This window comes from Aquarana catesbeiana, linkage group LG07 (genome assembly GCF_042186555.1).
Source record: "Aquarana catesbeiana isolate 2022-GZ linkage group LG07, ASM4218655v1, whole genome shotgun sequence".
NCBI lineage: Eukaryota > Metazoa > Chordata > Amphibia > Anura > Ranidae > Aquarana > Aquarana catesbeiana.
This window is the reverse complement of record NC_133330.1, coordinates 2,510,539-2,524,467: the sequence shown is the minus strand read 5'-3', so window position 1 is coordinate 2,524,467 and position 13,929 is coordinate 2,510,539. Positions and strand designations below refer to the sequence as shown.

The window sequence follows — 13,929 nt, the reverse complement described above, 5'->3', positions numbered from 1 at the left end:
GGCTGGGTAAAGACCTTCGACACATCTGAGCATGTGCCAAAATGGCAGCGCCGGAGGGGGGTTCCAATACACAGGGGACTGCAGTTCCTCTCTACAAGGCAAGGTCAAGTTGCCTGGGCTCCTCCCTATTACATATCACCAGGTGTAAAATATACCTGTAAGGAAAAAAATTCTACTTCGCTCACCTCCGGGATCGCTCGGTGTGATGTCACCATCTTTCTGGGAAGATTCTTGAGGAATGCAAAGACTCCATTGGAAGAGCGTATTCTCAGGAGATTTAGGAGGCTCAGTTTTTGCTTTACAGGTACATTTTACACCCAATAATAGGCGGTTTATAAAGGGGAGGGGCCTGGGCCTTGTCGGGGGACCTTGTTTTTTTACGCAATGTCTGCTTTAAGTGGCCCTAACATCAGAAAACCAGACGCCGAGCAGTTACCCAGAGAACCCACCACAAATGAAACATGTGGTCTTCAGAACTTCTTCCTTCTTCTGCTTCTCACTCCTCAGATCAGCAAACGTGTCAATGATAACCCCAAAGATTAAATTCAGGACGATGATGATGACCATGAAGAAGAAGAGCAGATCATAAATGACGCGAGCGGCAAACAGCGGCTCCTGCAAAGAGAGGAAGAAGGGAGTCTCTGGTGATTCTGTCATTGTGGGAGGGATAACAGCCATGGAGGGCATAACATGAAAACCTCTCTGGGCTTCTATGGGTTCTGGCAGAGCTGTTGGATTTTCTGAACTGGTGTATCGGGGGATTCCTCCCTCAGCTGTGACCTGGGAGGTATGAATGGAGGCTCGGGATTTGGTTCTGACCACTTTACTGCTGGGAATGTTCACCATTATGAAGATTGCACACAAGCAGAGGTGATGGAAGAAGTAAATCCTCAATGGCAGAGCCAATCACAACACAGCAAAACTTTTTTTTTTTTTTTTTTTTAAGTCCAGTCACATGATCCTGCAGCCCCGCCTCCCCAGTGACATGGAGCACGTGACAATAGCTGGGAATTCCAGGATTTATAAAGGGGAGGGGCCCGGGCATTGTAGGCGGGCCTTGTATGTTACTGCAATGCCTTCTTTAAAGTGTCATCAATAGGCTCCCATGTTCCAGCCGTTGTCGCTGATCCCTCTTCCCCCCTGCAGCCGCCGCTCACCGATACAGGGGAGTCGGAGCTGCAGGATCACTTGACTGGAGTGGACTTAAAGGTAAGTACACTTTTCTTTTTAAACTCTCACACAGGGTAGGCAGGGTAGGAGGAAAGAGGGAGGGAACATTTTTAGGAATAGTTGTTAGACTCACATTCCACTTTAAAGATGAACCCCAGATCTAAAAGATACCAAATTATTACTGATCGGAATTCGTCAATACATTGATCTATGTATATATTTTCTTAAACACAGCAGAGCAAGCACTGTAATTTGAGTCATCAGCCTTTTGCAGTTGATGTCCAGCAGAGCTCAGACAGGGAGAGGGAGGAGCAGCACAAATCGCCAATAAGTTGTGCTGAAGTTCCAACAAGGGACGTGCTGATAGGAGGAGAGAGCAAAGTAACAGATGAGCTCATCAGGCTGCTGTTTATCCTTTCACTGTTCTATCGAAGGATAGGGGGAGGGACGGGTCTTGCAAAGTGTTAAAGAATTGAAACAGATTCAAAAGGTCTCTTCTCCTACCAGACAGGTCTGTGCTGCGTGGCAGAGCTGTGTAAATTACAGGACTGGATGGACATACAAATCCTTTGACAGGTAAGACAGCTCACGTCTTTTTTCTATGCATATAGCGGTGTGTCTGGAGTCCAGCTTTAAACTGTCCAGAAAAGGGGGGGGGGGCATGAAGCAGAGTCATCGACAGGTAAGTGACAGAGGCCAGCCAATGAGGTGTAAGGAGGGGAAAAGCTATTCTCATAACGTATAAGAATGATTCAATGTAACAGAAGCACAAGGGGAGAGTGGGAGGGGCTACAGGTGAGTGACAGATAGCTCAGCCAATCCTGTATGAGGAGTAGAGGAATACACTGAGGATCTCCTCCTGTTCTCGGCCTTCCTCCAGTGCAGATTAGTACAAGGCAGTATGGAAAAATTCTGTTTCTAGCGGATTACTCTGCATTTTCTATCCCTTCCTTGTACTGAAGTGACTTCTTGTCAAATTACAAAATCTCAATCTAATATTGTGTTTTCAGGATAATCCTCTGAATCAGCCCGACGGCTTGGTTACCTCTTTAGATGGCTTGCGGAGAACATCGCCAACTCCCCCGCCGCTCCTCAGCCCGTGACTCAGAACCGTCACTATACACATCAGGAGGGTCTCACAGGTGTGCTCCTTCTCCTCCTCTTCCTCCCCTTCCAGAGACGGCTCTTCTATGGAAAGATTGAGGAACCATTTACATCCCCCACCATTCCATCACTCTCAAGAAGAAATCTCCACCATTTATGTACCTACCGTGGGTGCAGTTACCTCCCGACCCCAACCGACACACTTCGGGGTACAGAAGCTCCCTGGCCATCGTGCTCCCCGTCTCTGCAATGGAAGACCACAAAGAATAACACAGGAGACCTTTTATGGGCCGCAATGAAGGAAAGCGGCTGAGAGAACACAGATCGCCATTCCCGAAAATGCTGGTGGACTATATCACAGTGATCTTCTGGGCTTCACTACTTTATGAGACCCAGGATTGTAAGAAGTATAGAAGGGTTCCAACACTACTGGCTGCCTATATGTTCTAAGATGGCCAGGAAAACTAGCATTTTCAGGTCAGCAGTAGCAGGTATTGTATTGCTTTCCTGATACTCCATGACTGAAATGCTTTGTGGCAATCAACTTATTTGAACCAATTTGTTTTAAGGCATCACCAAGTTGCAAAACAGACTAAATTGTCCAATGGTAGGAGATTAAAATGACACCAAATAAGACATTGGTTTGTATCCTTGGAGGACTTAAAGCGGTGGCTTGCAGGTGGAGGACTGGAGAGTCCCAGGAGGTTAGGACATCTGAGACATAGAACGATTCTTAGGGATAGGCCTCTATCCCTCTGGCTCTAGTAGGCCGATTTAACCTTCTCAGCCAAAGGATGGCCACAAAATTGAGGGGATTATACCGGGATGATGGGTGCAGCTCCCGGCATCCTCCCAGTTTCTTTATTTTCAGCTGGCGATTCCCTATCTTAGCAGCAGGATTGCTTTTAGAGGCAGCAGAAGGGGACATCCCGCCACCCACCGGCACCTCTGGGAGAGTCCGGGATCCGATCGAGCGATTCCACCTGGTTATCACAGAACCGGCCGGGGACCAGACGGTCCTTGGTCATCTCTATGCTCCTGGGAGGAAGATGTAAACACAGCCTTTTTATCTGGAAAGCTGACATTTTTCTTCTATTTAATTTTCTTATATCTGATCTTCTAGACCCCAGATCTCTCCATAAAGAGGACCTGTCACCTTCTATTACTGTCACCTTCTACTGGTACCTTCTATTTCTATTATATGAGATCTCCATAAAGAGGACCTGTCATCTCTTATTTCTATTACATGAGATCTCTCCATAAAGAGGACCTGTCATCTCTTATTTCTATTACATGAGATCTCCATAAAGAGGACCTGTCATCTCTTATTTCTATTACATGAGATCTCCATAAAGAGGACCTGTCATCTCTTATTTCTATTACATGAGATCTCCATAAAGAGGACCTGTCATCTCTTATTTCTATTACATGAGATCTCCATAAAGAGGACCTGTCATCTCTTATTTCTATTACATGAGATCTCTCCATAAAGAGGACCTGTCATCTCTTATTTCTATTACATGAGATCTCTCCATAAAGAGGACCTGTCATCTCTTATTTCTATTACATGAGATCTCCATAAAGAGGACCTGTCATCTCTTATTTCTATTACATGAGATCTCCATAAAGAGGACCTGTCATCTCTTATTTCTATTACATGAGATCTCCATAAAGAGGACATGTCATCTCTTATTTCTATTACATGAGATCTCTCCATAAAGAGGACCTGTCATCTCTTATTTCTATTACATGAGATCTCCATAAAGAGGACCTGTCATCTCTTATTTATATTACATGAGATCTCTCCATAAAGAGGACCTGTCATCTCTTATTTCTATTATATGATCTCCATAAAGAGGACCTGTCATCTCTTATTTCTATTACATGAGATCTCCATAAAGAGGACCTGTCATCTCTTATTTCTATTACATGAGATCTCCATAAAGAGGACCTGTCATCTCGTATTTCTATTACATGAGATCTCCATAAAGAGGACCTGTCATCTCTTATTTCTATTACATGAGATCTCCATAAAGAGGACCTGTCATCTCTTATTTCTATTACATGAGATCTCTCCATAAAGAGGACCTGTCATCTCTTATTTCTATTACATGAGATCTCCATAAAGAGGACCTGTCATCTCTTATTTCTATTACATGAGATCTCCCCATAAAGAGGACCTGTCATCTCTTATTTCTATTACATGATCTCTCCATAAAGAGGACCTGTCATCTCTTATTTCTATTACATGAGATCTCCATAAAGAGGACCTGTCATCTCTTATTTCTATTACATGAGATCTCCATAAAGAGGACCTGTCAGCTCTTATTTCTATTAAATGAGATCTCCATAAAGAGGACCTGTCACCTTCTATTACTGTCACCTTCTACTGGTACCTTCTATTTCTATTACATGAGATCTCCATAAAGAGGACCTGTCATCTCTTATTTCTATTACATGAGATCTCTCCATAAAGAGGACCTGTCATCTCTTATTTCTATTACATGAGATCTCTCCATAAAGAGGACCTGTCATCTCTTATTTCTATTACATGAAGCAGTCACCCCAGATGACGGCTTTTTAGTTGAAAGGCGCGTTGGGTGGACCCACACACATATACCGCTCTCGCTCCTGTACTTACTAAGCCTACTTTAATGATCTTCTAACATGTGAGTTTTTTTACCTTTTTATAAATAAACCCTATTCAAACGATATCACGCTATGGGAATTTTTAATTTATTTCTGCATGATACCTGAACACCGAGTTTTTACCTTATTGGAGTACCATCTTCAAATTGGATGTCCTAAACGTCTGTGCCAAGTCGGTGGTTTGACTCAAGATCTGTCGTGCCAGCTCGTTTTGATATCCAAGTCAGTTGACTTACAAGCCTGTATGACTTGGGGCGCGTAAGCCTCTCCAGGTCATCGACATCTGGTAAGCCTCCTTTTGTTTATTGGTGGTGGCCCATTTGATATCACAGCTTTTTGGAATATCAAACGCCGTATGACTGTCTGTCTTGGTGTGTCTCGGATTATCCTTGGACTTTATTATTTGGACTTGTAACATCTTATAACGTACTTGCTAGCTCTGGTCTCCTTATTCACATTTTATATTTATGTACTCAGTTATTTCATGGTTTATTGACCCTATTCATGTTTATTATAGTTCATATATTGATTTATTTGAATCTAAATGCACTTTATGTGTACCCTTTTGTATAGTAAGGTACTCTTATAATAGTCTTTTGATTCTATTTGGGATAATAGCGCTACGCTTTTTTCACACTTTATATGAATTGCTTTTAGTCTACAGCTGTGTTGGCTGCTATTTACATCTCCTTCTTACACAGCGCTGTTTTTTTCTTTTTCTTCTTTCTCTTATTTTAATGAATATAACATTGTATACAACTTGAGCGTGATCTCATATGTACCAGTAAAGTCTGCATGAATTTTGTGTAGACATTGAGAATTTTTGGATCTGGTGCAGTGGTGGCCTCCCCTAACACCTTCCCACCTGAAGGTCAAACAAATGTTAATGCCTAAGCACAATTTTGCAATTATGTACATTCGTAAAATGTACATATCACCACAACTACTTTGTGCATCCAGGTAGATTATACCGCTTTTTTTCAGGACAAATTGGACTTTCATTTGGTGGTAAAGGGCAATATCTCCCGAATTTTTTTTTTTTATCACCAAAAAGGGAAACTGGCCCAAAAAATAAAATTTTTTAAATGTAGCTGTACATTTGTTACTACCATAACCTACAACCAAAGAAGAACCCAAAATCAATTCTCCTACTCCGGACAATTGCAGCGATGCCACATTAGTGTATGTTAGTAGTTGTTTGTACCCGGAGTACAACTCAGGAACAATAGTGCGCATTTTGCTTTTTATTTTATCCTACCTAAAACACACTGACACGAATTTTTAAAATGCTTTTTAGTGTAAAAAAAAAAAAAAAAAAATCCTGCCCAAAATATACTGACCCTGACCTTTGACTCTTGACCTTTACTTGACCCAAACACTAACCCTGGCAATGACCTAACAAACCTCAATCTCACTTTTTCTTTATTTTACACACAGTTTTTTATTTATCTGTCTGCAAGAAGAGAGCTACAATGTATCTTTTGTCTCTATTCACAGAAAGAGAGAGAAATGCAGGGGTGCGCTTCACAGTGACTGATCATTGTAGTAGCCAATCATATATGCGGCCCCACAGAAAAAAGCCCAGTCTAGTGGGGCTGCATATGTCAGCGGGAGGGGGTTAATTAAATGGCACCCAAAGAATCACACCATCACACCAAATGCAAAAACTATTAATTTGGTTGCTATGCGCCGTACTTCAGATGTGTATTAGCCAACTGGCTAGAGTGGAGCCTCTATGAGGGATACAGCAGCTCACCCGGAAAGTTGGTCTCGTTTGGTAACCGGTCCACCTCCAGTATGAAGTCATCTTTAAAAAACAGATACCCAACAATGGAAAACAGGTAGACCAAGATCAGAGCCAGAACAGCCGTAAGGATGATAGAGCGCCCGTTCCGCGTCACACTCTTTATTACGTTCAGTAGTGTCTCCTCCCGATATACCAGGTCAAAGAGCTGAGTAGGCAAAAGAGCAACCAGGACGGTAAGACTTATGAAACACATAAAACCCAATGACTAGACTTGTAGAGGACCAGGGAGACTCACCAGCAGACTGTAGAAGAACTCATGTACAAAGACACCCATAGCACAGATAAGAAGGTACAAGAGATGATAAAGAAACTCCACATCCAGGATCATTGCTCCATAACCTCTTGTAAACGTGCCACGATTCCCAACAAAGCTGGTCAGGAAGATTATCTTATTGCACACCTGTAGGCAAAACCAAACTATGAGGAACACCAACATAAAACAAGTACATTGGTTATGAGACGATTACAGTGTATAAGACCTCATAATACGTCCCTCTATACACGGCCTGAGCTGTCTGAGAAAAGGTAGCACCTAAAAATTTACCAGCAAGTGCTGGATATACTGCTTGGACACACTAGACCAGTGGTTCTCAACCCTGTCCTAAAGTACCCCCAACAGGCCATGTTTGCAGGTTTTCCTTCATCTTGCACAGGTTCTTTAAATCAGTCAATGGCTTTGTATTTTGGACAGCTATTTTATCTAATAGAAATTTCCAAAACATGGCCTGTTGGGAAAACTTGAGGACAGGGTTGAGAACCACTGCCCTAGAGGACAGGCATGGCTACCTGGAGAGTGTGTTTCTAATGTGAGAAGAATTGGCTAATAAGGTCCAACTAAGCAAGATCTGGCTCATCTGTAAAGGTACACAACCGACAACTCACATTAAAAGCACCCAGAAGAAACAACGTAGGCTGAAGTCCTATAGAAAAGATGAGCCGCAGGATGGTAGATGCTATCAGTGCTCGGATCCCATGAGGCTTGGGTAGTACAATAACTATGGCTAAAGAAACCAACATGGCTGTCCAGAGTAGACCAGAGAGGCGGGAGTCCAGGGTGCCTACAAAGAAAAAAAAAACAAAGGGAGTGGTCTGAAAACCTTATGGGTTCAATCAGAAATATGTCTGTCAAAGAACTGTACATCACTGACCTCCTCGGACACCAACAAAGGGGTAGAAGAAAGCAACAAGGAGGTTCATAAGGACAGCCAGGTTGAAGGAGATGCTGCTCCAGAAGGTCATGTTCCGAGAGCACCAGTAGAGGACATGCTGAGCTGCAAGACCCAACACAATACAAAATGGAGCATTATATTCAAAATGAGAATCTCTTCTAGCTAAAGGGCCTCAACAAGGACTTGTGATATCAGTTCTACAATGTAGAGTCTGTAGGTCTTTTTATACTGTGGACTACGTCAGCCATTCTCTGTGGAACCCTAGGCTTCCTTGAGCTGCGGCCAACTGTCTTCTCATCTGACGGTGCCTGCATAGATCCAGGTCCATTTGTCAGAGCCATTGGTATGACCACAAGAGTGTCATTCTGGTCATCCCTGTAAGGGCAGCATTCTTCACACTTCAACAACGTAAGGGCATTTTCCCCCCGATTAACTATTCTTACCAGGGGGTTCCCTGAGATCTGAAAATGTCATGGGTTCTTTAAGTTCTAGAACATTCCCTGAATAAATTCCAGACAAAGATGCATTACTTTAGTTTTTTTTTTTTTTTTACTCCTCCCCCTCTAAAAGATTTCAGTTTGTTGTTCAATTGAGTTGTACAATTATAGGTCACATTAAAAAGGTGGAAAAAGTTCTGAATTTATCTTGGTCTCATTTTTTTACATCACAGAAACCTGACATTTTAACAGGGGTGTGTAGACTTTTTATATCCACCGTATATGCTGATTGGACAAGACAGATCATGACATCACCCCGCCTCGCCCACGCTTTCCATTCATTGAGAAAGCGCACAGCGTTCTCTGAATGGCGCCTGTGCAGAATAAGCGACCTCCTGTGTTTACTAAGAAGCTTGGATGGGACTCGGAAACTCGTGGAGATCCCCTCTAGTGTAGCAGTGCTGTCTATAGAGATTTCCAGCTTCCACAGGGACCAGCCACGTATTGCACCATACTTACACCAAACTGGACTAATGTAACTATGCAAGAAAAAAGTGATACCTGGAATGTAGCTTTAAAGCTTTAGACAAGGATGATGACACTAAAGGCTTCCCAAAGAGCCACATTGCCATACTGGAGAATCAGAACACTTTGACCAACAGCAAATGGCTTAACACTGCCCAGCAAGCCTTCTCATCCACCACTTGTAGACCTCCATCTGCTCACCTCTCAACTTCTTCTGCCAGTTCATCTCATTAAAGAGGTCCTCTGAACGTTGGAAGAAGTCGTGGATCTTACTCCCCTGTTCATCCCGCTCCGTTGTGTAATAAATTCGCAGTTTGGACTCCTTGGTCAGAAATTCACAGATACTGGGCACAGGGAACACAATCTGCTCCATGGTGCGGTCTAAACGAACAATCTGAGACAGAGCAAAACACGATCAAAACCATATCCATCATCCCTCCAACCCTAGCCATCATCCCAGACCTTCCACCCCGTCCCCTCCAACCCTAGCCATCATCCCAGACCTTCCACCCCATCCCCTCCAACCCTAGCCATCGTCCCAGACCTTCCACCCCGTCCCCTCCAACCCTAGCCATCGTCCCAGACCATCCACCCTAGCCATCATCCCAGACCTTCCACCCCATCCCCTCCAACCCTAGTCATCGTCCCAGACCTTCCACCCCGTCCCCTCCAACCCTAGCCATCACCCCAGACCTTCCACCCCATCTCCTCCAACCCTAGCCATCGTCCTAGACCTTCCACCCAGTCCTTCAACCCTAGCCATCGTCCCAGACCTTCCACCCAGTCCTTCAACCCTGGCCATTGTCCCAGACCTTCCACCCCGTCCCCTCCAACCCTAGCCATTGTCCCAGACCTTCTACCCCATCCCCTCCAACCCTAGCCATCGTCCCAGACCTTCCACCCAGTCCTTCAGCCCTAGCCATCGTCCCAGACCTTCCACCCAGTCCTTCAACCCTGGCCATTGTCCCAGAACTTCCACCCCGTCCCCTCCAACCCTAGCCATTGTCCCAGAACTTCCACCCCGTCCCCTCCAACCCTAGCCATTGTCCCAGACCTTCTACCCCATCCCCTCCAACCCTAGCCATCGTCCCAGACCTTCCACCCAGTCCTTCAGCCCTAGCCATCGTCCCAGACCTTCCACCCAGTCCTTCAACCCTGGCCATTGTCCCAGAACTTCCACCCCGTCCCCTCCAACCCTAGCCATTGTCCCAGAACTTCCACCCCGTCCCCTCCAACCCTAGCCATTGTCCCAGACCTTCCACCCCATCCCCTCCAACCCTAGCCATCGTCCCAGACCTTCCAACCCATCCCCTCCAACCCTAGCCATCATCCCAGACCTTCCACCCCATCCCCTCCAACCCTAGCCATCGTCCCAGACCTTCAACACTAGCCATTGTCCCAGACCTTCCACCCCGTCCCCTCCAACCCTATCCATTGTCCCAGACCTTCCACCCCATCCCCTCCAACCCTAGCCATTGTCCCAGACCTTCCACCCCGTCCCCTCCAACCATATCTATCGTTCCAGACCTTCCAGCCCATCCCCTTCAACTATATCTATCGTTCCAGACCTTCCACCCTGTCCCCTCCAACCCTAGCCATCGTTCCAGACCTTCCACCCCGTCCCCTCCAACCCTAGCCATCATCCCAGACCTTCCACCCCATCCCCTCCAACCCTAGCCATCGTCCCAGAACTTCCCACCCCGTCCCCGACCTTCCACCCCGTCCCCTCCAACCATAGCCATCATCCCAGACCTTCCACCTCGTCCCCGCCAACCCTAACCATCAGCCCAGACCTTCCACCCTGTCCCCTCCAACCATATCCATCCCCCAAAAGAAACAAAATTTTACCCCAGCTCCACTGCCAAAATAAAAGAGTCCATGAACTGTGAGCCAATGCTCTTGCCAGGGCGTTCAGGCCCCACAGGTGCAATTCTTAAATCGGGAAGGCTGGCAACTAGTATGCTCTTGAATAAAAGTACTTTGTTATATGGATACACGGGTACAGGCTATATGTGGACACGTTTCGGCTATGAAGCCTTCAAAGCTTTGATGAAGGATGCATAGCCAAAACGCGTCAGCATATAGCTTGTACCTGTGAATCCATGTAACAAAGTACTTTTATTCAAGAGCATCCGAGTTGCCAACCTTCCCGATTTAAGATATCCATCGTCCCCATCCCTCCAACCCAATCCATCGTCCCCGTCCCTCCAACCCAATCCATCGTCCCTATCTTCCACTCTCACCTCTATCTGGGCCGTATGCTTGGCATAGAACTCCAGAGCCTCATCGCCATCCCCTGTCTGCACACCCGGTTTCAGCATATGCTGGAGCTCTTTGTTGTGACGTGCAAGCTAAGAGAAAAACCCAACAATTATGTTTTCAGCATACATCAGAATGAATATAAATGGCCAATCAAATTAAATTGTACAGATCTAGGATAACCATTATACTGTCTGACTTTATTGGTGACACCTTCACCCCTTAGGCTGATGTTCATATTTCATCCTGCTATTGGTAGGAACTCACCTATAGATGCTATGGAGGACCCAGCGAGGAGAAGGAACACTTACTTGCTGGTATACGTCACTTCCCAGCTGGGCGGATCCAGATGTTGCTTCAGTGATTTACATTCTGAAATGGCTGTCAGGGAGATGCACCTTTGAGCTGGCGAAGGAGCGACACATGGGGGGGGGGGGGGGGGGGGGGCTTGGGGAGGTTCTCCTGGATTTCTGATGTGACAGCGATCCTAGTATGAACTCTCATAGGACTGCGCATACACAGGTGTTTTTTTTCTGCCACGATCATGCTACTAAACCACTCATGAGCAATCTCCATCGATCAGCAATCTATTGCTTCTTACAGTGTATTGTGAAGTATTGATTAATCACCAATGATTGCACAAGGCTCCAAATTTATGGGATTGATCCCAGTTACTGTGGGCGTAGCGAACGATTGCAGACAAGAGGGGCTCGTTTACACCAGCAGCATTGCCCGATGCAGTCCCAGTGCAAGGAAACTTGTCTTCTGCCCTAGGAGTTCGGGTCACACCAGAAAACTGGCATGAGATCACTAAATTCTCAGAAGGTGGCAGAGCCGCGGTTGCCAGGCAGTCAGAAAGATACTGCTGAATGACATTTTTTTGTAGCTAAAGAGGGATTCTGAATGGGAATGCCGCAACTAGGAGCCCAGTGTTTGGCTAGCAATTGCGGTTCGGCCCCATTTCCTTGGATAGGTCATGTATGGTGGTGGTACTGCCGGCCGAATGTCAACTATTGTATAAGCTTTACCATGTAACAGTACGTACCCCCATGTAATGTAACAGTACATACCCCCATGTAATGTAACAGTACATACCCCCATGTAATGTAACAGTACGTACCCCCATGTAATGTAACAGTACGTACCCCCATGTAATGTAACAGTACGTACCCCCATGTAATGTAACAGTACGTACCCCCATGTAATGTAACAGTACGTACCCCCATGTAATGTAACAGTACGTACCCCCATGTAATGTAACAGTACGTACCCCCATGTAATGCAACAGTACGTACCCCCATGTAATGTAACAGTACGTACCCCCATGTAATGTAACAGTACGTACCCCCATGTAATGTAACAGTACGTACCCCCATGTAATGTAACAGTACGTACCCCCATGTAATGTAACAGTACGTAGCCCCATGTAATGTAACAGTACGTACCCCCATGTAATGTAACAGTACGTACCCCCATGTAATGTAACAGTACGTAGCCCCATGTAATGTAACAGTACGTACCCCCATGTAATGTAACAGTACGTACCCCCATGTAATGTAACAGTACGTACCCCCATGTAATGTAACAGTACGTACCCCCATGTAATGTAACAGTACGTACCCCCATGTAATGTAACAGTACGTACCCCCATGTAATGTAACAGCACGCACCGCCATGTAATGTAACAGTACGTACCCCCATGTAATGTAACAGTACGTACCCCCATGTAATGTAACAGTACGTAGCCCCATGTAATGTAACAGTACGTACCCCCATGTAATGTAACAGTACGTACCCCCATGTAATGTAACAGTACGTACCCCCATGTAATGTAACAGTACGTACCCCCATGTAATGTAACAGTACGTACCCCCATGTAATGTAACAGTACGTACCCCCATGTAATGTAACAGCACATACCCCCATGTAATGTAACAGTACGTACCCCCATGTAATGTAACAGTACGTACCCCCATGTAATGTAACAGTACGTACCCCCATGTAATGTAACAGTACGTACCCCCATGTAATGTAACAGTACGTACCCCCATGTAATGTAACAGTACGTACCCCCATGTAATGTAACAGTACGTACCCCCATGTAATGTAACAGCACGCACCGCCATGTACCAACAAGTCAGCTGGCCATGTTAACATGCAGTTAGGTGGTCAAGGATCGTCTCAGCTGCCTTTTTCTACCGTCCCAAGGCCACCCTCATTACACGTGTGTTATTGGGTGAATGGGCTCTTACAGGGTTAGTTCACATTTCTAAAAAAAAACTGCCTATGCAGGTAAGAGGTGCCTGTAGATGAAAAACCAACAGTGCAGCTCTGACCAAAGTTGAATAAAGCCCTTGCCATTTGTGTAGGCCATTTACGTACCTCCCAAAGCCTGGCCATAAAACTCTCAGATGGCATCACCCTTCTCTTACCTTGTTGCTAGGATGTTTCCAAGACACTCCCATCTGTTCCTGCTCACCTCCCACCATCACAGGAGCAAGCTCCTCCTCCAATTCCTCCAACCCCCGCCACCCCCCCCCCCCCCCCCCACACACACACGCTCTCCCACCATTGCAATAACTGAGCTCAGTAATGCTGTGACTGGAGGAGATGGTAAGCCACGCATGTGCAGTGGTATAAGAGCTTCCTTCCGTAATGGTGGTGGTGGGGGGGGGATTAAAAACAGCTGAGTGTATCTTAGCAACAGGTCAGAATGGAGGTTGGAGGTGGTGGGGGGGGGGGGGCACCTGTGGGAGCTTTTCAGCCAGGGTTCAGGAAGCACATAGATGACCTACACCTATAGCAAGGC

The 13,929-nt window shown here is 45.7% G+C and overlaps 1 protein-coding gene across 3 annotated transcripts in view; it reads right to left on the bottom strand.

Annotated features, from left to right (window-relative positions):
- The window catches only part of LOC141102610 (inositol 1,4,5-trisphosphate-gated calcium channel ITPR1), a gene marked incomplete at its 5' end in the record, with an annotated part of 103,394 nt that overhangs the window by 11,838 nt on the left and 77,627 nt on the right, over nucleotides 1-13,929 (bottom strand). For 2 of the 3 annotated variants that reach the window (XM_073591513.1, XM_073591515.1), the window contains 9 exon segments: nucleotides 450-615; nucleotides 2,216-2,358; nucleotides 2,441-2,518; nucleotides 6,680-6,875; nucleotides 6,966-7,130; nucleotides 7,613-7,788; nucleotides 7,879-8,001; nucleotides 9,063-9,255; nucleotides 11,105-11,212. In XM_073591513.1, the coding sequence (XP_073447614.1) occupies nucleotides 450-615; nucleotides 2,216-2,358; nucleotides 2,441-2,518; nucleotides 6,680-6,875; nucleotides 6,966-7,130; nucleotides 7,613-7,788; nucleotides 7,879-8,001; nucleotides 9,063-9,255; nucleotides 11,105-11,212 (1,348 nt within the window). 3 annotated transcript variants of the gene reach the window in all.